At 39.4% G+C, this 23,167-nt stretch overlaps 1 protein-coding gene across 2 annotated transcripts in view; it reads left to right on the top strand.

Annotated features, from left to right (window-relative positions):
- The window catches only part of LARS2 (leucyl-tRNA synthetase 2, mitochondrial), a 60,715-nt gene that overhangs the window by 32,110 nt on the left and 5,438 nt on the right, over window positions 1–23,167 (top strand). The window contains exons 14-20 of one of the 2 annotated variants that reach the window (XM_057431617.1): window positions 1,596–1,733; window positions 7,850–7,953; window positions 9,110–9,292; window positions 11,390–11,559; window positions 12,639–12,716; window positions 14,831–14,942; window positions 22,624–22,751. In XM_057431617.1, the coding sequence (XP_057287600.1) occupies window positions 1,596–1,733; window positions 7,850–7,953; window positions 9,110–9,292; window positions 11,390–11,559; window positions 12,639–12,716; window positions 14,831–14,942; window positions 22,624–22,751 (913 nt within the window). The remainder of the gene's footprint in view (window positions 1–1,595; window positions 1,734–7,849; window positions 7,954–9,109; window positions 9,293–11,389; window positions 11,560–12,638; window positions 12,717–14,830; window positions 14,943–22,623; window positions 22,752–23,167) is intronic. The other variant, XM_057431618.1, reaches the window with a different exon arrangement.

The following is a 23,167-nucleotide window of genomic DNA, read 5'->3' on the forward strand; positions in this document are numbered from 1 at the left end:
TAGTAGCTGCAGCATAGAAAGTGTGTAAGGTAAATGTAGTCATTTTAGTTGGTTTTCTGCTTCATAGTGTGCCTGTAGTAGCGGTGCTGATAGCGCTGTTTTCTCCAGAGAAGAATTAGTGGACCAGCTCTACTTCGTAGTCTCAGGAAGAGAAAAAGATATTTTTTGAGATGCTGATGTATCAGCTAGGACTGTATGAGAATGTGGTTTTTTTATTGTCCAGAGCAGTCTCTGGGTACAAACCACATACTGAGAGATGTAGTATACCTGGGCCAGTTATTTTTGCAGCACTAGTTCAGTTAAACTGAAGAAAAATCTTCTGTGAGCACTTTTATTTCATGTTAATGTTAATTATTTTCTAGCAGTAGTGTGGATTTATTACTAATGTTATTAAGTCAGGAGCATTGCTTCCCCTTCAGTGATAGTTTAAAATACTCTCTTATACATGGACAAGAGGGACTTTTCCCAAAGGTGAAGAAGTAGTTGGATGTAACACTCACCTGTCAAAGTAACAGCTTAGTGTAGCTAAAGCTGGTTTATATTGAAATAAGAACACTTGTATGAACTTCTGCATTAGATCACTACCTCAACTTGATTTATTTATTTGGACTTTTTAGCTAAGCTGCTTAGATGTAAGCCTTTTATTTCCATAAGCTGTATTTCACAGGTCTAGAATTTGGGATAATTACTCTGTTGATTTTGGAACCCTGTGAACAGGTTGGTTTTGATTTGCTCCATTAAAGACATGAATTGCAGATGCAGAGTTTTCTTCTGGGCTCACCTGTGAGGTAAAAAAGTGTTGCTCTTACAAAAGTTACAGGTGAAATAATCAAATAGACCAAAACACATACATTTGCTGGAACGGGTCCACAAAGTATACATTAAAAACACATACATATGGTATTTTGCAGGCAGAAGTCCATTACAGAACCCATAACAATATTTAATGAAGCAGTAAGCAATGCTAGAAAACCATACAGGTGACCCCAGATGACGTAGTAAATACACTGTAAATGACAGATTCACTGTACGTTCATTGGGCATCCTTCAGTTGGAGTGCAACGTGGCCCATCTGACTCTGGAGTTTTTTGTAGTCTTAAACTGCTTCATTACCCCCTAATGGCAACAGTGCAAACCTATGATTGAAAAAACCCAAACCAAAACCTCCCAAAATCTACAGAAAAAACCCTAGTTTTGAATGTGCGTATGTTTTGTCTTTCCCTCTAATATGTTTGTATGTAGCACTTGATAAATACTAAGAAATTCAAAGGCTTGCCACAGGGTATTTATTAAAGAGAAAAGCAAATATTTTCATCACTTTCTCAGGTAATGTATGTGAGATCTTAGTTGCTTGTCTAAAATACAGGAACATAGTATTTGTGTGGCTCTGCATCTCAGTGGGAATTAAAGTTTTGCCTATCATTTCATAAGCATACCACTTAAAAATGTGAAAGATCTGAAAGCAAAATGAAAGTTTTATTGCACATGTATTGCTCTCAGTAGTGTGTAGTCAAGTATGATGAGCTACTTTGGTACAGCTGATCTTTCTTTTCCATGCTATATTTTTACTATACCTGTGGTGGGGTTTTTTTTAGGCCCTTCAATAGTGACTTAGCAGACTACTGGATGCCTGTGGATTTGTACGTCGGAGGAAAGGAGCATGCAGTTATGCACTTATTCTATGCAAGGTTTTTAAGCCATTTTTGCCATGATCTAAAGATGACAAAACACAAGTAAGCCTTAATATATTTCTATAAAAACCTTTTCTATTTCATTTGACTAGCAGGAGTGTTAGTGGACTGTTACAACGGTAGAACATCACAGTGAATGAGCCTGAATATTCCTGCTTGTCAGTCTTGGCTAACTACTTGGTTTCTCACACTTAGTTGCATTTCTGTATGCATGCATAGATCCATAACATTTTTATTACGTGAGTATTAACAGGCTCAGAGCAAGTGATAAAATGTTGCTGTGGATTTTCAGCCTGCAAAGGCTTGCATAAACCGCTAACTTCAGACATTCTGTGTCGTGCTATTATTTCAAATTGGGTAACTCCCTGCCAGTAATACTGTTAATGTCAGTGAAACTATGCATATGTAGGAAAGCACTCCTACAGTTCACTGCAGTATTGGAGCTAAGCAGTGCAAAACACTTCACGATAAGTAAAAGCAGTACATGTATCTGCTGTCAATTTATTTGTTATTTATCAGACTGGAACAGTTTGACCAGAGAGGCTGTGGGATCTCCAGCACTGGATATTGTCAAAACTCAGCTGGATGGGGCCCTGAGCAACCTGAAGTTAGGGCTGCTGTGAGAAAGGACTTGCACCAACTGACTTCCAAAGGTCCCTTCCAACCTGTTATTTTTAAGTCTTTGTGATTCTGTGGCTATAGTAATTTTGGATGTGTTTTGTTCACACTCCACTGTGACAGAGCAGTAGCACCAAAGTTGCGTAGTGTAGACTGGTATAAATATGGTGAATTGCAGAAGAAAACTCTTAACTTCAATGAAAAGAAAAGGCTTAAGAAGTACTGACTGTGTATGGTGACAATAGCAGAGGAAATCAAAATTGCTTTTGTAGAAGTTAGAGACTTCCTTTGACACAATGTACAATCTCAGGAGCTGTTGCACATACGAAGATAAGTTACAGCTTTGCCTTTAGGATCCGTTGTTTGTGCTACTACACGTGCTGAGATTGCGAGGTGATTATAACAAATTCATTATCTTGTACAAAACTGTTTACTTGCTTTAGCTCAATGCAAGTTAAAGCATTAGGTGCTTTAAAGACAGGAATTCAAATGAAGATTTTGTTTTGATTTGGAAATAGTACCATGTATTTTAAATGGTTTAGTATTGGTCAGAAGTTGCTTTTGCGCAGTCTTCTGTCAGGACTGCTCAAAGGCTGGTCTAACATCTGAAAAGGGTGATGAGAAACAACAGGCTTACTGTTAGGAAGCTTAAAGTGATGGTGTTGAAGCCTACAGCTCTGAGGGAAAACACACGGATGTTAAAAAGCACTGCCCCCTTGTGCTTTTTCAGCCTTCCTGTAGTAGCTCAGGTCTTGTTCACTGACTTAAATTCATAAAATTCTGCTATACCTCAGGAGAACTGCCACCATTTAAAGTGTTATCTGGTATCCTGACAAATTCTTTATGAATACCCCTGTTAATCTTTAGTAATTTTTCATTTTTGGTAGGTTTTATTCATGGAAATTTTCATTGACTCCTATCCTCTGACTTTTGAATCCATTGAAATGTTTATGATAGTCCTTAATTCTGTATTGATGACTATTAATAAAATAATGAGATTGAAAACAAAAGTTAAAAATTCCATAGTTTATATTTTTAAAGCAAACTCTTCAAATCTGATGTTCATTATTGTAGAATCATAGAATAGTTAGGGTTGGAAAGGACCTTAAGAATAAACAGCACCCTCTGGGTATCGGTACATGTGATAACAGCTTATGTGCAAATTGATGTCATTGTGGCTTAGCAGTCTGGTCTGTAAGTGCATCTAGAATTAATTCACAAGCCAGTCAGCCTTTCCAGCTGTGACCACCACAGGCACAGAAGCCAGGTAAGCAGCTGGGACCAGATGATCTAACCCCTTCCAACCCTAACCAGTCTGTCTGTTCCAGCTTAATCCACCATGGCCGGTGTGTGCTGACACTGTTACACCTGCTCAACTGTATTATTGCAAGTACAGGTTTCACAGAATTTGACTCTTCCCTAGACTTTAGTAATTGGTTTTGTCTGATGAAGAATTGGAAATGGGATCTACCACATTTGCCTGACAGGTTATAAAGCAAAACCAAAGCCTATTGTTGACATTAAGTCAGCAGATTTGACTCTGATAGAGGGCAGGTCTCTTGAGTAAGAAGGCACTATCTTCACAGAGCTGCATTACAGAATAGAAGATGTGCGTGACAGAAATAGCTTCTTTTGTAAGGGAAAGGTGCTAGAGCTTCTCTTTGGTCATTAAAGACTTTATCCCTAGTGTTGATTTTGAGCAAAAGCACTCAGCTGCTGACTCTGTAAAATCTTGAATGTTCAATATTGTTTAATCTTTCTGCCTAAAATGATCAGTTTCCACATCCTCCAGCTGCTTCTATTGCTCTGTCCCTGTTCAAGGCCAGGTTGGACACAGGGGCTTGGAGCAACCCGCTTTAGTGGAAGGTGTCCCTGCCTGTGGCCCGGGGTTGGAACTGGATGAGCTTTAAGGACCCTTCCAACCCAAACCAGTCTGGGATTCTATTCTGGCCTTCCACAGGGTTGCCAGGTTGTTATAGCTTGATCTGACATAAGGTTTCACAACCCCTGAACTCAGCTGGCAGTGACTCAGCTTGCCTTTGCTCTAGGGCACAGCATCAGCATCTTTCAACCTTTCTAAAGGTGCAGGATGCAAATACATGCAGTGAGTGCCATTGCTAGGGATATCCCTTCTTCTGAGTCTTTTTATCACTGTTGCAAGCTCCAGAGTCCTTCCATCCAGGTCAGTTGTAATTCAATTGAAACTCCTGCCACTCCCCTTACAGAGCACAGCAAGGAGCTTGAGGATGTGGCACTGAGCAGATCCATCCACTGCGTGCTCCTATATAGAGAGCTTGGTCTGCCATAGAGGTGAACCTAGATATGAACATTACTGAAATGTGGAAGGATGGATTACACATTTCATAGCTAGCACATCTGATCCTGCCCGGAGGTGTCAGGCAGGTGGGGTCCCAGCTGAGGTACAACATGAGCAAAAGCTGCACACAAACCTAAGGCCTCAGTGCCCATACTCCAGCATGGGCAGAGGCAAACTTCACAGGCAGGTAAAGGTGTATCCCATTCCAGCATCCTTACAATCTGAAATGTGATGGAGCATTCAAAGAAGCTCAAGCCATCTCTTTCATTTACTGTGCCAAAATGTCTGTCTGTGTGGACATGGCTTAATTTCAGTTGTTGGCAGAGATACAGCTTCAGAGGGGTTCATGACAGGAGAAGTTCAGGTTAGATATAAGGCAGAAGTTCTTCCCTGTGAGGGTGCTGAGGCGCTGGCACAGGGTGCCCAGAGAAGCTGTGGCTGCCCCATCCCTGGCAGTGTTCAAGGCCAGGTTGGACAGGGCTTGGAGCAACCTGCTCTAGTGTGGGGTGTCCCTGCCTGTGACAGGAAGTTGGAACAGGATGATCTTAAGGTCTTTTCCAACCCAAACCGTACTGTGATTCTGTAACACCAGGCTATGACTGGATGCTGCAGTATTTAGATCAGAATTGCATCCAACCTTCTGTGCTTCAGTGTTTTGGCAACTCCATTCTGCAGCCAAGAAACACATCAGTCTTCAAAGGGAAAAGTTTTAGGTGTCTTTTATTAATCTAAATTAAAGTGTAACATCTGCATGTGACCATGAGATGGAGCCACCACAACACTGGCAAAATCACTGTGCGCTTCAGGAGAAATGCAGTACTCTTGTTTGTTTCTGAGCCCTGTGTTTATTAGATGTGCTCTGCCTTTCTCATTTTGGGCACATCTCCATTCTCCTGCGGTCTCCCGCTAGGAACACGTGGGGTGTTTTTTCCCCATACTTGGTAATGTATTTTATATTGCATTTTTGGAGCCTCTGTCAGCGTAAACAGAAATAGGAAATGCTCATTCCTGCCTTCAGCTTTTAATAACTTGGCGTAGGATCTGAACTAGCTGTTTGTCATTAAAAAGAAGTGTTCTTTGAAAAATCACTTCCAGGGGAGAGCCCTATTTGATGTGAAAGTTCTGGATACCCCATTAGCTTTATTTTAGATAGCAGGAAGTGTAGCTATTTCAATAACTGCTTGAGATCTCAAGCAGACCAAAGTACTGAATGAGAGGGGAGAAACTGGTTTTATTTTTCCTTGGTGTAATGTCTTTAGTTTGTAGAAGGAACTCTCCTGAACAGTTATCTCCTGAAGCACCTTTCCCACCATTTGCTGATAGGATTTCAAGGGTGTTGTTCCTGATTTTCATCTTCTAATTCACTTGGGTAATCTGTGATAATTCTTTGAGATTTTAGGTAATTACTGCCTCCTATTTTAAAATACTTTTTCTTGTTTGTGCTGTCTGAATTTGACTTCTCCTGCAGTTCCTTTAATTTATTTCTAAGGAGGATTTGCAGGCAACCTTTCGAATATTGTCTAGGAAATATTTCTAGAGGTGCCTGAATTGCTGCTCTTAACATTGTTGATGAAACTAGGTGGCACAGCAGAGACTTGTACAGCTTCATGACTGAATGATGCACCACTATGTGCCAGTACTTGCACAGTATACTTCTAAGTATAGAAAATATGCAAGGAAGGAAACTCATGTTCAAACATGTATATGTTGGAGATAAAGTATGAAGCCTGTCACGTTTTCCTCCTAGTTGAAGGCTTTTCAAATATGTCCTTACTTTAGAGTCATCAAAAGAGCTTGAAGGCTAGTACTTGGAAGGTATCAGCTTCAGTACAGTTAAAACATTCATAATTGGTATATTATTAAAGAATATGTTGTTAAATAAATTACTGTGGTTTAAATCACAAGATAAATTTTCATATAATTTCTGTTTCTTAATAATGTAAAATACTAAATTAACACCTTAGAGGTGAGTAGTATTTTGGATTATGGCTTTTTGTGCGTGTGAAGTAAAATGTAGAAGTCTGATTTTACTCTCTGTTCTTCAGATGGATTTATTTCTGCTTTTTAAGAAGTAAATAGGAGTCATGCATCCTCTTTACATGAGTTGTTTTGGGAGATAGGTGGGGCCTGGTTAGGGGAGGTGTGGAGAATTCAGCTTGCTTAATGTTGAGCCACAAACATGAGCATTAGAAGGCGTAATCAGGAGTAACCAGTGCTGATTAGTGTGGCCTCCAAAATGATGGTCAGCAGTACAGTTGTGCTGGAGGATCCCATGAGAAGACTCCCAGACTCTGTATGCCTTCTGGGTCTGGCTCCACACCTCTTCCCTGGCCCCTGCTCTTCTTGCGATTGCTGTTGGGACTGCCTTGCTTTCCTGACCTGTTGGGTGGGGAGCAAAACCTCTACAGATGAATTTTGTTGCCCTTTTCAGTGAAAACAGCAGCAGACATCTGACTCAATGAATTAGAAATGCAAGATCATTAAAGGAGGTGGCCACAGCAGTCAGATGGAGCAGTGTTTAGTGTGTAGTGCACTGCTGCCCTTAGCTTTGGTGCTTTTAAGGCTCTTTGTAGCTCTATGATACACACACTGCAGAAGAGTTTACTCTTCAGATGTAAATTTTGCTAGAAAAGGAAAGCTTTAATGTTAAAGATGCTAAAAAAAGTTGATCCACTGACGTATGAACCTTCCAACATTGCCATTTTTCTAGTGTACATTTTTCTTACAGCTAAGTCTTCATGGCTAGTCCTGCAAAGGGACAAGGCATGCAAGTGCTTGTGTTAGAGAAACTATCTTTTCTGTTTATAGAAGGAAATGTGCAGTGAGATAGAGCTAAATATTTGTAAGGCAGTGAGGCCAGGTGCTTCAGTGCTTTTAGACAGGGAGATTTAGCTTGAAGCTAGTGAAATTGCACTGTTGGCCAAGAGATGTTTGTGTATTATGCATATGCTAATTTGAAAGGTGACGTTAGATTAACTCAGTACTAAATCAGGATGCGAGAATGTGTGCAGAATAGAAATCAATACTTAACAGTTGCCAGCCAGCCACCATGAGTAAATGCACAAAGTCCCTTCTAAGGTGGCAAGCATTTATGTACAGTCAACTTGAAATTCTTGTTTCATTAAGTAATGGTGCCTGATTGGCTCAACACCTGAGGCTTAACAGAAAGTATGCTTTTGACAGCTCTTTTCAACAGACAAGTTTCTTTTCCTTCCATCCTTAGGGAGCCTTTCCATAAGCTCTTGGTTCAAGGTCTTATCAAGAATCAGACATTCAGACTAACAACAACAGGCCAGTGTCTGAAGAGAGAAGAGGTTGATCTCACTGGTAAGAGAGACTGCATGGGAAAATCAGCATAGGTACATCCAGAAAGTCTGGGACTCCTTCAGTGTGTAATTGTCAGCGCTGGGAAAATCTGGAAGAGAAAATTAATCCTTGTAATATTTAAACTGGAGAGTGATATCTATGAGTTTTGGATGCAGATGCACTGCTGAGTGCACACAGACCCTACTAATCCAGCAGCTTTGAATTGCAGCCACACAGAAACACTGCTATGGTATTATTTTAGCTCCAGTAGACTCCAAAAAAAACAGAAGGCAGTTTTGTTAAGACAGTGATCAGCTACTTGCTGAATGGAGCTGGTAGTCCTAGCAAACAGACTACCTATAAAAGCATCATGGCAAAGCTAGCACACGTTTGTGTATTCAGTAGCTATTAGGAATGTGAAGTACGTATAGGAAAGAGTGCTGTTTCTCATGTTCTTTCCAGTGCTTTCACTGTGTAAACTGGAGCAGCAAGTCCTGGCTTGGGGACCTGTAGCAACAGGAGTGGTTTGGTCGTATTTGCCTCCCTTAAGCACTCCTCTGTGCAGCCACATTTTTGCTGTTCTCCTGCGTACAACCCCCCTTATGCTTGTCACTGTTTGCTATCCTGTTTTCATCTAGAAAAGCTAAGGCTTTTCTGGAGCAGATGGTTTTGATGGTTGCACCTTTATTAGTGTAAATGCCCTTTTCCGTGTCTAAATTAATGACAGAAGGCATGTTTTTGCCAGGATAACTTACTGCAATTGAAAACAAGCACCTATAAATCTGGTGTTTGTAAAAGCTAAGTGCAGCTCAGAATTGTACCAGATCAGTACACCTATCTAGGAGGTTTTAAATGGCAGGGTTTTAACAATGCTTAAATCTCAGGGGCTGTCATGGTAGCACATGAGTGCCAGATACAGCTTCCAAATGGTAGAAGGATGCTTTCTGTCATGATGTAATGGAAGAATTGGCATGTTAGTGGTGTTAAAACATTAAAGGGGGAAACCTTACGAGGGAAGAGGGTGTTTACAGTGGGTGGTTTTCCTCTTTAAGCTGGTTGGAAATGAATAAACCCCACTAGAAATAGTTGTTTCTTCTTATGGTTAGGGAACAAAACTTATTGCTGTTACAAGTGAGCCAAATTTGTTCTAATATTTTGCATATGAATTAATATTTAGGAACTGAACCAGTTCACCTAAAAACTGGTGAGAAGCTTCAAGTTGCTTGGGAAAAAATGAGCAAATCTAAGCATAATGGAATAGACCCTGAAGAGTTAGTGAAAGAGTATGGCATTGACACCCTGCGTCTGTACATCCTGTTTGCTGCTCCTCCAGAGCAAGATATTTTGTGGGATGCTAAAAGTAAGTTGGATTGTTTCTGTTGCTTTGTTGGTTTGTGTTTGGTTTCTTGGGGGGGTTTTAGTTGGTTGGTTTTTTCCTAGTGTGTTATATTTTAAGCACAAAATTAATGTGGTTCTTGATGCCCAAGTTTTGGAACAATTGAATCCAAAAAAGTATAATGAGCAGGATTTATTGTTTGTTTCTTTCAAAAGAGAAGGAGTCATAAAGCTGATACTGAGAGGCAGGCTTCAAAGGTTAATGCAAGCAACTTACCTTTTAGGAGCTAAAAGCATGTATGAAAAGTGGTATTTTCTTCTGCAAACTTGGATTTCATTCTCTTATCTTTTTATTAGTTCTGATTGATTGACTGAAAATTATTATTTTAATATTTTCTTCATTATAAGCTGCTTTTTTAATCATATCAGATCGCAGGTAACACTTTGCAATATTTTATTATTTCTATTTATTTACCTATGCTGTGATTTTTGTAACCTGGACTATGAAATACTTCTTGAATCTCATTAGAAGGTAATCAGGGTTGCTAGTGACTAATATTTGCACACACATGACAGTTTTTATGAGCTTATTTCTTGAGGAAGTTAGGATTTACCCTCCTACACATTTATTTACTGCCATCATGCAAGTTGTCACACAGACAAATCTTAATTTCTTTTACTATTGTGGTTCATACATTTTAGTGTAGTCTTATGCATACCTTTAAATCTAGCCCTGTTGTTGCATAAGGCATTTAATCAAATGCTCCATGCCTCATTTAAAGAGGTGTGCTGCTGCTTGTGTTAGTTTCTTGCTAGTTAGTTCAGTCTGCAGTAAGTGTTATTTCAGTTGGTGTCTGTCACCTTTTACATTCGTATGTGTTCATTTATATGCTACTGCACTACTGTATGTACTGGAAGCTTTGTGAGCTTTCTCATTTGGCTTGCTATCACAGTCTAATCACAACAGTACAAAGCTAGGTATGTGAAAAGGTCTCTTAAAAATACCACTTGCTTGCAATCAGGCTTTAACTCATGCATCCCTAACAGTACACGGGTACATAATTCACTCTGAAGCAGTATATTCAGTGATGCACGGTCTCTTTGCTGTATTTTTCCACCTTGAAACTGGAATAGTTAAATGTGAGAATCGTGGGTACAAAATCTTAGCTGTAAAGTGTACTAGAGCTTGGTGATTAGACTTTATTAAAGAAAGCTAAGCGCAGGTATAATGCTAGCAAAAATGCATTTAGTCATTCAAACCAACCTGTTTCCACTTGAGAATTACAAAGAAAGATTTTGGAGTCATGTTCTGTTAAAAGAGTGTTGGAAAATGTGAGCAAAAGATGTTAGCAGCCTTAAGTTACTTTGGGGGGGGGGAGGGGAAATGGTAAGTAGGTAAAAAGGATCTCTTAAATCTTCAAACTTGGGTTTGAATTTCTTAATGATGACAGAATAGTGAATGTTTAAATTGAAGAAATCCAGCAAGCTTGATTTGTTGGTGATGGGTTTGACCTTGGCTGGATGTCCACCCAGAGCTGCTCTATCACTCCCTGTCTTGAACTGAGCAGGGGGACTAAAATGCGATGAAAAGCTCATGGGTTGAGATGAGGACGGGGAGAGGACATTCACCAATTACCATCATGGGCAAAGCAAACTCCGCTTTGGGATATTAGTTCAGTTTGTTACTACTGAAAATCAGAATAGGATAATGAGAAATAAAACCAAATCTTAACAACACCTTCCCCGTACCCCTCTGTTCTTCCTGGGCTCAACTTCACTCCTGATTTTCTCTGCCTCCTCTCCCTGAGCAGTGCGGGGAGACAGAGAATGGAGGTTGTGGTTGGTTCATCACACATTGTCTCTTCTGCTTCTTCCTCCCCAGGGAGGACTCCTTACACTCTTTCCTTGCTCCAGTGTGAGGTTCTCTGTGAACTTGTTCAGCATAGGTCCATTCCATTTGCTATATAGAGCAGCTCTATATGAGCTGCTCCAGCGTAGGTTCTTTAAAATTGAATAAATGAAGTTTAATTCTAGCATTCTGTTCCCTTTCCACTTTTCTGTATAGTTCTGTGTTCATTCATTGTGACTGAAATTCGTTTCTGCCATCTTTCATTAATCTCAGCTGATGCTATGCCAGGCGTTCAGAGATGGCAAACGCGCCTCTGGACACTTGTAACCAAACTTATTGAAGCAAGGACATCAGGAGCCATGCCAAATCCTGAGCTTCTGAAAAAGAAAGAGAAGGCTGAAGCCAGAAAGATCTGGGAGCTGAAGAACCTGGTGATTTCTGAGGTTAGAAGAAACACTGACATAGTTTGTAAATGACTGAATATGTTGCTGCTTATGCTAAAACCTCATGCTTGACTTACAGAGCCAAAAGTTTTGCCCCCACATAAGTAACTAATAATTATTAAGTGAATTATTCTCTGTACAATTAATTCTATTTACCTAAACAAAAAATTACTGAAATGTGTGTTCATCTCTTATGTGTTGGCTCATGCTGTGATTAGTGTCAGTTCCATTATCCGAGACTCAAAAGGAACCATAAATCTATGCAAAATTAACTTAAAGCTTTTATCCATAGAAAAATATTTTAAACCCTGTGGTGAGAGAACTTCCAGGTTCTTTAACAGACTTTATAATTATGATCTTGCAATCTATGGACAAGCTTTTACAAGGATAACTGGACTTACAAGTATGAAGGCCTCTTGTCGAAGCAAAGGGAAGGTAACATAATGTTCCTCAGGGATTATAACATTATGTCCTCAACATGAGAAGGACATGGAACTGTTGGAGCAAGTCCAGAGGAGGCCATGAGGATGATCAGGGGCTGGAGCACCTCCTGTATGCAGACAGGCTGAGAACATTGGGGCTGTTCAGCCTGGAGAAGAGAAGCTCGTGGAGACCTCAGAGCAGCTTCCAGTGTCTGAAGGGGGCTACAAGGATGCTGGAGAGGGACCCTTCATCAGGAACTGTAGTGGTAGGACAAGGGGTGATGAGTTCAAGCAGAAACAGGGGAGATTTAGGCTAGGTATTAGGAACAAATTCTTCCCTGTGAGAGTGCTGAGGTGCTGGCACAGGTTGCCCAGAGAAGCTGTGGCTGCCCCATCCCTGGCAGTGTTCAAGGCCAGGTTGGATGGGGCTTGGAGCAACCTGGTCTAGTGGAATTCTTGGATGATGATGATTATTTTCCCATACACACATATGACTGCATAAGTGATATGTTTGCATCTCATATGATTCTCATGTAAGAGGTAAGATGGGCATATTTCACAAATTGATTATCAATGATTCTTTTTCATTTAAAACCCCAATATGCCGTGTTTGAGAATTTCATGTAATTAGTGATAGACCTTTTCTTCTAATACAAGGTGACAGAATACTTCACAAAGGATCATTTGTTCAATGCAGCTATTTCCCGATTGATGAGCCTCACCAACGTACTCCAGGTAAGTACATGACATTAATGAAAGTATTTTTCTCTCAAACCCTGTTCCTTTAAGTCTTAATACAAAGCAGGAGCTGCCTGAACTAGTAGTCCAGCTTTCTGTAAACCATTTACTGTCATAAACATTGCTACTAAGTCAAGGGCCTCTTTGAGTTCAAAAGCAGCATGTTCTGGTGTCCATGTAACTCTGAAATACACAGGTTTGCAGGAAGAGCTTGATGGTATTAGAGCCTCTAGGTTCTGATGTTCACATATGCATCCTGTAATTTCAAAAGGATACTTTTTTTTTAGCTCTGTTCTTTGTTCTCTCTGGGTTTTGTTGCATATGTAGCTACATATAGTAGTGCATTATAGAACTACCAGACTTTCTGATTTAAGGAAAAGGGTTATTCTTTGCAAGGAAGATCCCACATAATCTTGCCTTCTTCAGAGCCAGCCTTCACCACTAGAACTTCCTGCTAGTAATAGAGTTTGCAGAGTCCCCTTTTTTAAAACAAATGTCAAAATAACTTAAGTCTTCAGCATTTTTTTGTTTAGATTATGTTGTTTATCAGCCATTGGCAACAGATCAAATATAATCATAGACTCATAGAATGGCTAGGCTTGGTATAAACTACAACTGTGATTTTTTTGTTACTGTTAAATCTGGTTGGGCAATCCTTCAGGTATATAACAGTAACCAGAAATCAAATAAAAATCAGGATGTTTTCACCTTCTTTATTGAAATACCTTTTTATACTTTATGGGTTCCAAGGCAATTATTAGCAAAGTCAAAGAATTTGAGGGTGTGCACAAGGGCTGTACTGACTAACTTAACTCTGAGATACTGCATAGTGCTGGGAAGATGACACACGTTTCTTTATCTCCCAGCTCAGAGATTCAAATGCATTGTGGCTGGCAGACACTAACAGCGTCCTGCAGACAGCCAGGTGTTTGAACACTGACATAGTTCTTAACCGAAGAAGTCAGTGCAGTATCTTTCAAGAACAAGTTTCCCTATAGCACGCGGACACTTCCTCTTCTACTCCCATTTGTAAGGAGGAAGTGAGGAGGTGGGTGAGGATTAAATATAGTTACTAAAACTAGTCGCAGTGATAAGAAGATGCCATCTAATAATGTTTGTGGTTTGCATCAAACAAATGACTGGGTTTGGACAGTTTTATAGTAGATGACAATGGGTGATCATCACACCCCCAAAATAATTCTCATGAGTTGACATGGTTTGCTGTGTCATTAGAGGGGCAAATTACAAAATAAATGCAGAATCTGAATTTACCATGAAATGTGACCTCCGTCCCTGGCAGTGTTCAAGGCCAGGTTGGACCGTGTCTTGGGTGCCATGGTTTAGTGTGTGTATCCCTGCCCATGGCAGGGGGTTGGAACGGGATGATCTTAAGGTCTTTTCCAACCCTAACTATTCTATGATTCTATGAAACAGGCAAAGAAAAAAGAAGCTTATCTGGCTTCATAGGAAAATGAAAGTTCAGATTTTGCCTATATAGAACCATTTGTAAGAAATTGAAAATGTTCTATACTAAAGAAGGTGAACACTTTACCAAAGCAATCTGAACATCAAATTGTAAAAGGCTGTGCTGCACTTTTCATTCCCAAAGCTTCCTTCAGCTCTAAAACCTCAGTTTGTCACTAAATTCAGCCTTACCTAAGCTACTCAAGGACCCTGTACAACTGAACCTTATCCCAACAAACCCCATGCTGCATTCTGCACATTTTGACTCTCTTATACAAGTACTTCACCTCTTCTCAGATAGCTCTGGTTTTATCTAAGATTGCACTTCTAGAAGTGGCAGCACTCAGGATGTTTTTCAGTGCCACATGGGTCTGTGTTCAGATTCCAGTACTAGAGCAGATCCCTAAGGAACTGCATCGGCCTCTTCAGGATTAGCTTCCGAGTGTTAGAGAACACTCAGTGACCAAGAATTGTGACTTTAGTGCTCCAGAACTTTTCCTAAGTTTCCAATTTATTGTGAAATTACATTGTCCTAAGCATAGATACTGATTTTAGGTTTTACTACTGTATTTTCTTCTTAGTTAAATTATATTACCCCCACCTCAGAATATTAACTGTTCATTTTCTTTTCCTTATCTTTTGCTTAGCAAGCTTCCCGGCCTCTTCTTCTCCACAGCACAGAATTTGAAGATGCTTTGGCTTCACTCTGTATTATGGTTGCACCTATGGCTCCACACATTGCATCAGAGATGTGGAAAGGTAGTTATAAAAATAAACTTTATATTGGTGTTCCAGGCAAAAGGTTTGCAAAAAAATGCCTGTAACATAGTACATGTGTCAACTTATCCCTGAATTCTGCATCTGTCTTGTCACCTGCTCTCATAATTCCTAAACAAACTTGAAGCTTGTGGTGTTCAGATCTCTCTTTCTGCTTTTAGTTTCTTTTTTGTTGCATACAAAGGTGGATTTCTTCAGGCTAGGCAGAGAAAGGGAGAAGGAAGAAAATTTCAAGACAGGGCTTACATAAGGAATTCCTGTGTCAGCTGCCAGCTGCTCCTGAGTGTGGATGGCAGTGTGAAGAGCTAAACGTGAGGATAGAAACAGCACTTTTCCAAACAATTGTTTCAGAGTCTTTGGACTACAAGTATTTCTTTTAGGAATTCAGGTAAAGAGAACCATGGCAGAGGGCTGTAAACTAAGAAGTCCAATCAATATCCAACTCTTGTAGGGTTCTCTGGAGGCTGAGGGATGTCATGCTGCACATCAGTTTTGTGGAGAGTGGGAATGGCAGGCAGGGAATCTTTTTTAAGGTCTGTCACAGTAGTAAACCTTGAGGTCTGAAGCCCAAGTGGGCCGAGTTGCTCGGTGCAGTTAAAGCAAGTGAAATAAGATACTTGCATGCTAGAGTTCAGCAATTGCTTTTCAGGTTTGCTGGGAGAAGTCCCAAGATGTATGGGGGAAGGTAGGAATATATTCTACATTAAGACTAGCCACAAATTGCTATGTGGTTTTGGACCTAATGTTAGCTCTTGGATGGAGTTTTAACAGTTTTATTTTCAACTGTCATCCTAAGACGTTGTGTATTCAAGTGTTTACAGAGCAGAGCTAGTAAATTGCTTCTGTTTGAGAGTTGTGCATGGCCCTGGAACAATGTTCACTGCCAAAGAAAGGCTGTTCTTGTTCGCAGCAGTAACATGGGGCAGAGCTCAGGGAATAGCAAGATGTGTTAGGAAGAGTGGGGTTTTTTTCTGTGTTTTTATTTCCAGTGTTCTTAAGGTGTCTTAATGCAAGCTTAAGTGTTTAGAATAAAGAGTGGCATCAGACTTGATCTACCTGGAAAAAAGCTATTTCTGGTTGATATTCTCTTAAGTTATGAAGTACTGCCTACTACAATTAGAATTATACTTGAATGGAAGTGATTGCCATGACTTTATTTTCCACACTGCTTGGAATGGAGGCAGAAGAGGTTCTAGGTAATTACTTAAACATAAAGTGCCTTGTGAAATTGGAATTCAAATATATGTTAGGGAATACAGAATTATCAAATACATCTGATACAATGACAAAGAAGACAAGGATGTCTTAATGTAACTTGTCAAATGTAAAGCTTAACCCTGTAACGTTTTAACAGTAGAGGAGCAAGTCTTTTCTAAGTACTAAAATCACTGGAGAATGAGAATGATAAACATTTGGTGGATCTCTCCCTGATGCAAGACTGAAAAGGAAGCATATAAGAACTGGGAGTGCATTGTCCTCGGCTTCTGTCTGCATTTAAAGATAACAGTTTGCTTGTGTGGTCCAGAGACTAAGCATTATAATTCAGTGCAACTAGCATAAAAAACTCGACTGTGTGGTGATTATTGTCTGAAGAATTTTAGGACTGAACAAGAAAATCACAATCTCTTTGAACGCAGTCAAAGTTATTAAGCAATGTTATCAGGAGAACATATGTACGTTTAACTGCTATGGTAAGGAGACTATGTTGCTTTGAAATAGCCAACAATTCTGTCCTGGGATTCAGATTTCTGGTGAAAAACACTCACCTGTAGTCTAAAGAAAGATTTTCCACATTCATATTCCAAATTGCACTCTGGTTCCACCAAGTCTTGTTTCTCTTGTGATGGAACCAATTTCTTAAACTTTATTATGTATAGGTAATGATGCTTTCTTATTTTAAATACCTTCAATATAAAAAGTAAGCTTTCTAAATACTCTCTTTGGTTTTCTTTGTGCTTTAGTTCTCCATACACACTCAGAGTAAGTCTCTCTTTTTGTACCTTGACTTTGCATCTAAAAGTAGGGATAGTGCTGCTTCCTCTCTCGTAAAGTAGTCCGGAAAAGCTGACTAAGTAATTAGCTCTATAAATAGCACATATAGCAGTGGACCCCCACACTTGGTGGAAGCCTCTGCTGCTATTGTAACACCGGTAATAAGCAACACATAAGCAGTGCATTTCTAATTAAATACTGGTATTTCATTCTAAAGTAACTTGTGCGCAGCATTTACATGTTGCTTGGTTTAGTGATTAAAATAAGGAGCATTTTTCCTTCTACAGGGATAAATGAAACAGGGAAATTTGGAAGCCCTGCAGTTAACGTAGTTAACATATCAAACATAGTTTTGCATTTGAGTAGGAATAGCGGTAGGAGCAGTGACTTGTGTTAACTCTGAACCACGTTACACTTCCTTCTGTATTTAAGCATTTTTGAAGAAAAAGAGCATTCTTACTAATTTTGACTGTTTGCATTGTTCACAGAATGAGTAATACTGTTATGCTGTAACCTCTCCTTTTATGCTTTTCTGATCACTGGTTATGGTCAAGAAACACTGAAGTAGAAAGTACAATAGAATTTAAAATCAATGTGAAATAATGACAACCTACAATAAGACCCTCACTTCATGTATTGGATTACTTAATTCAGCCAAAGATTTGAAAAGACGGAACTATAGAATTTTCTGGCTGAGCACCTGGAATGAGGCTTTGTAGTGGTAATAACATTAACTTTTGATAAGTGGAAGTTCTTCTGCTAGTGTAAGTAGTATTTTTTTGTAGTTTAAATGACAGTTCTTATGGAAATTGGGGGAAAAAAAAAAGATCAACCAACCTTCCTTTCTTTTCTAGCATTGGAATAAAAAGCTGGGCAAAGAGATTAGCATCTATAAATATTAAAAACTCGAAGACTCTCATGTCCAAAAATATCTGATACTGATGGTTTTATTTGGTACTTACATAAAATATTTTCCTTTGCTCAAAAAAAATAACATTTTGCTGCAAATGGGATATGATAAATTTTAAGTATCTAACAGATTTTCTTAAGTATTTGCATTCTGAATGCATTTATATTTAAATATATTGTATTTACATGATTTCCGTTTCAACCTTAAAGTTATTTGACACAGATCACAACAAAATGTAAAAAGAAAAGAAGCAAATCTGTGTTTTCTAATATAGTAGCTTGTACGAATTAAAACCTGTCCAAGTGTATAAATGTGTATGTAGGTATCATCTTGGTTAGCAAAAAAAGTTCCTTAAAGCTGGGTTTAACTGCAAATCAGTCTGAATGATAACCAGCTAACGAAAGTATTGGGCAGATTACAAAGGATATGTTGGAGTGTTAAAGATGCTTTGCTTGACATTTAAAGTAATGACTAGCATCAGCGCTATAAGTAATTTTGATAGTAATACCGCTATTCTGCTTTGTAAGAGTTGCATCAGGGTTCATTTGAAATCGTAGCTTTCCAGTCCACTGTGTTTTCTTTGTTAGTATGTCAATAAACTGCAAAGTCAGAACTACCGTTTGACATGCCAAGGATGCTTCTGATGTAGCATGCAACTTTTAAGTATAATTGAGGTAAAATTAGATAGAGTCAAGGGACAGCAATTGTTGTTCTTCTGCAGCTAAAGAATTACTCTCCCATGGGGTTTAGTTTATATATGACCATCCTGTTTTCATGCATCAGGTAGAAACGAAGAGTTTGGTCTCTTTGTGAGCGGGTTAAAGAGCATACTTCAGTATTGGCAGTGAATACTTCTAGTTTGAGTGAAGGACAAGCTGCTTGAGTGCTGTTTGAGAAGTGCTTCACCTTTCAGCAGCTGAATAATCGTAACCCAATGCTTTCATATTTTGTGTGTGAAGGAGCTCTTTTCCTGATTAGAGGAGGAACAGTGTTTTGGTGATTCAACCTAATGGTCTTTAACTGTGCAGTGAATACACTGGTTTATCGCTTAATAACATACAAAGCGACTGTAGCCCCTCAGTGTGGGAAGAGTTCATCCGGCTGATATCTTGGCAGTTTATGAACACTAACAGGATGAGGAAATCTGTTTCCTTCCTGAAACCTTGTATCTGAGGAATATACAGACACCATTTGAGAGGTTTTTTTGTTTTTAGGTTGTACTAGTACAGGATTTTGCTGTCCAGACAAGGATATGAAACTGCTTATTGTGAGTTGTTAAATTTTTATTAGAGATAGCACATGAAAGATACACCCTGATGATAAGCACAGCTTAAGATATGTTGAAATGAAACATAATTATTGGAATTTGTAATGGTATAGTTCTCTTAGCAACATTTTAACTCGCACTACAACAGCTCTTTTGCAAGGATGTCTTTGTCTGAATTCAGTCCTTGCTTAAGAAGGCATCTGTAAAGAGCAGAGCTAAGTGTAGGAGCTAATTAATTTTGAAGGTTTTAATTGAAAAGCTGAATGCAGAAATCCCCTTTCACAAACCCAAGAAAAAACACAATTTGGAACTAATGAAAAATGCTTTATTTCCTCCAAGAGTAATAACCCACAATGGAGGACAGTAAGTTTGTGCAAATAGAGGAAGACAGATCATCTTCCAAAGGTTAAAAGAATTCGCATGAAGTTTGCTGAATTGGAAACACATTTTAGAGTTAGAATGGTTAGGCTTTTCTCAACCCGGTTCTGCAGTACTGTACTAGTAGTATAATAAGAGTTTTTCTCAGAGCTGTCTGGAAACAGTTGTTACTGTTCTTTAAGCCTGCAGACCATTTCACATATGACTGACAGACTTATTCCTCCTGGGCTGCAAAAAGGCGTTTTGGATATGCTACTGTCAAATAGGAAGATACATTAAATAGTAAGAAAGAATATCAAGAACAAATAACACAGTAACAGAGACTGCAAAGGCAAGTAAGATACTGACCCAGATGCATCTGCACTTACCCTTACATTCTCCTGCTCTGTGCTTTATAAAGACTTTACTGCTTGTCTGCTGGCATGGTGGATTTTTACTTTAGCTAAATCCGAAAGTTACCATCAGCATTTGGATAATGCACCCTCATACTCATTTTATGCTGCTCCCTCTGATCTGTTAGAAAATCCCTGGTCCTAAACTCTTGACACTGCATTGATTCAGATGCCTTCATTAACTTCCTTGCCTCTTCTGCTGTGTTAACATCTCTGTGCTGGCGCTTACTCCATAATCACATCAGAGCTTGCTAGTCAGTAAAAGTGCATTGAAGCAGATCCAATAGCAGGATCAGGGCTTCAGATTGAGCACAACTGTTGCCTTTGATCTGTCCTGTGTGGCTGTACAGATATGTATATGTAAGTAAATGGGTTACAGTAAGTAAAAATGTACTCAGTTGGCTTTCTGTCCTGTATCTGCAAGAGAATTTATAGCCATAAAAGCAAAACACATCAAAAACAGACAAAGCAAGTTGCACACTGCTTCATAATGTGCAGTTCACTAGGCACTTTTCCAGTACAATGAGACAGTAAACTAAGGTTTTAATGTTTTCACAATAAAAGTCTGTGAAATGGTCAGTTTTTAACTTCTCGAACAGTGCTTTGGTGTAGTGTCTCAGAATCAAGTGGGAAGGCTGGAGGAGGGTTCTGCCTGGATCCTAACAAGTGGACCATCACCATTCTGAATCATGGCAGTGAAGTTTTGTGTGTGTGTTCGTTTTGAAAATACAACCCAAATTGTTACATTTTCTGTGGTTTACAGCTCACAAAATGTGAATTAAGGCAGGAAGCCAAGGAGGCAGCATAACCAACACCTTCATTTTGGTTTCCTGTCAAACTCTGTTTTCTGAAACTAATTCTGTTGACTTTTGCACTTTCTTTTTTAACATGGATGAGCTCACTTTGTAGCAAGAAAATGAACCAAAAGATCAACACTGTGCTTAGTCACACTTTATCTTCTACAGAATACACTGGAATTTTTTCTAGTAGTAGGTTTATTAGGACTAATGGCCTTCACAAAGATTAAAGTGACCTTGGTTTTGCTTTCGCGGCTCGAAGCTCTTGACTTATATCAGAACGTGGGGTTTGAAGAGTTAGAAGAATCCACTTCAACAGGAAAGTAAGGAGTGGCCAGTATGTATACTTCTGCCACAAGGCATGTGATCAGTTGGAAAGAAATGAGCTCATCTGGTTGTTCAAAGCCAAAAAGGGAAGAAGCTAGCAGCTGTTGTCTTTAAAGTCAATGTGATAATGAATCACTCATGCTTGGGTTCCTATCTTTTTGCTCTTTGAGTTCCTGAGCTACTGCTGCAGGAGGAAAACAAAATACACAAAACCAGATCCATTGAAGTGTTCCACTCAGTTATTTACCTAATAAGATTGTGGCTTAGCTGTTATTCTCATGAAATGTGCACGTTCTTGCTTGCCATTGGAAGCAGGTCCCATCGGTGCATCCCACTGCCCCTTTCTGAATCAGTCAGCAAATAGCAAGGTTGTGCGTCATCTCAACAAAGTGCTTTGTCTGAAAGAGTGCTGACAAAGCTCTGGCAGGTTTTTCTGGAGAAAATGGCTTGTCTCCTTATGTCCCTGATTGCTGTTACTCAATGTATGAGTCTAAACAATCCAGCTGCATTTGCGTGTGCATTGTGCACGGGTTGGTTTTGCTCCTCTGTCTGCTGTTGTACTGTGTTTTCAACAGTTTCAGGTGCCTTGGTCTCAACAGTGAATCTTCTCTTGATGGGTTTTCTTTACACTCTTGCTGGAGTTTCCCTAAACCAGATGAGACTTCACATGCATTTTGCAGTTCTGAGTGAAGCATGTGCTTATGGAAGTTTTAGTTGTGTTCTTATTTATACACAGGGAATGGCTTTCATTTTAAAATCCTCTGCCTCTGTGAGATTCACAAGGGCAATCTTCATCAGTATTGATCATATTTGATAGCCTGTTGTCAAGTGGAATCTTTTGTCCTACAGATGGAGTAAACAGCAACATAAACCCCACTTAGAAGCTTTTATTCAGTCAAAGAATGCAGCTTCAGAATTAATTGTATCCTATTCTATTACTTAGACAAATCAGCAGTGAATTGGGGAGAGCAAAACCTCTTTAATACAAGATCACTTACAGCTAATGAGCAGCTTTATATAAAATCAAAGGATGAAGTGTTTCAGAATGCACATATAAGAAAGGAAAGCAAGCTGTGCAAGGTATTGTTATGTGGCACGTTCAGTTTATGAGAAAAGATACTTCACTTGACATACAAATTTAGAAGCTACGCAGCATATTACAGATGGGGAAATAATAAGCCATTATGGTTTAGCATTTTGATTGAGCTGTTAGTAAAATTCTAAACTGGTGGTGTTATTGGGGAAAAAACCCTCAGTATTATGATTGACTTCTGGAAGGAGAGGTCAGCTCTGTTGCAGTGTTACAACTTCAAATCACCAACAGTGGTCTTCTGAGCTTTTGGCAAAGTTATGGAGCGCTAGTCCACACCTAAAATGTGCCCACAGCGTTCAATGTTAGCATCCCTATGCATGGTATGAAACAAGCACTTCCAAAGTAGCTATCTCTCTGTTTACAGCGTGCTGTATGCCGATCTAAACAGTGTTATTTCTTCCTTGGGGACTTGCTTTTAAAGTCAACTTTATTCTGATGTTATTTGTTAAACAGATTGAATGTTCTGATTACAGTACAGCTGAATATTTGGCTGGTTTCATTCTCCAGGTTTGGCACACCTGCAGAATAAACTTTGTACTCATCACCGCTGGGATGCTGATGTGCTGCATCAGTCTTGGCCCAAAGTAGACCCAGAGTACCTTCAGCCATCAGATGTTGTGGAGATGTCTGTTCTGGTAAGAGCATTTTCATCTGCTTAAGTCGTGGCCAACTAATGCTTTACAAGCTCTTGTGGAAGTCACTTCCCTTCTTAGGTGGCTCCAGAGGGACTAGAAGCTGCAATTACCATTATGCTGAGTAATTAAAATGGTTTCCTAAATGAAATGAATGTAGTAAATCTGGAAGGGAGATGATCTAAATCTAAATCTTTTTGAGTGAATGCATATTGGTACATGTGGAGATCTGACTAATGAACAACTGTGTGCAAGGGCGGTACAGTCAAAAGTATGCTCAAAATACAAGTCCCTCCAGATTTTTTGCCTGACAGAGAAAAAATGGCCCTGTACAAAAATGTATACTTAGGTGACATTTCTTGTGGTACCTGTAGTGCTATGGTTGCCTAATACAACCCCTCACAAGCTGGGTTAAGTTG

The sequence above is a fragment of the Pezoporus wallicus genome, unplaced genomic scaffold (assembly GCF_028554395.1).
Source record: "Pezoporus wallicus isolate ANWC-B61680 ecotype Strahan unplaced genomic scaffold, APGP_CSIRO_Pwel_v1 scaffold_11491, whole genome shotgun sequence".
Lineage (NCBI taxonomy): Eukaryota > Metazoa > Chordata > Aves > Psittaciformes > Psittacidae > Pezoporus > Pezoporus wallicus.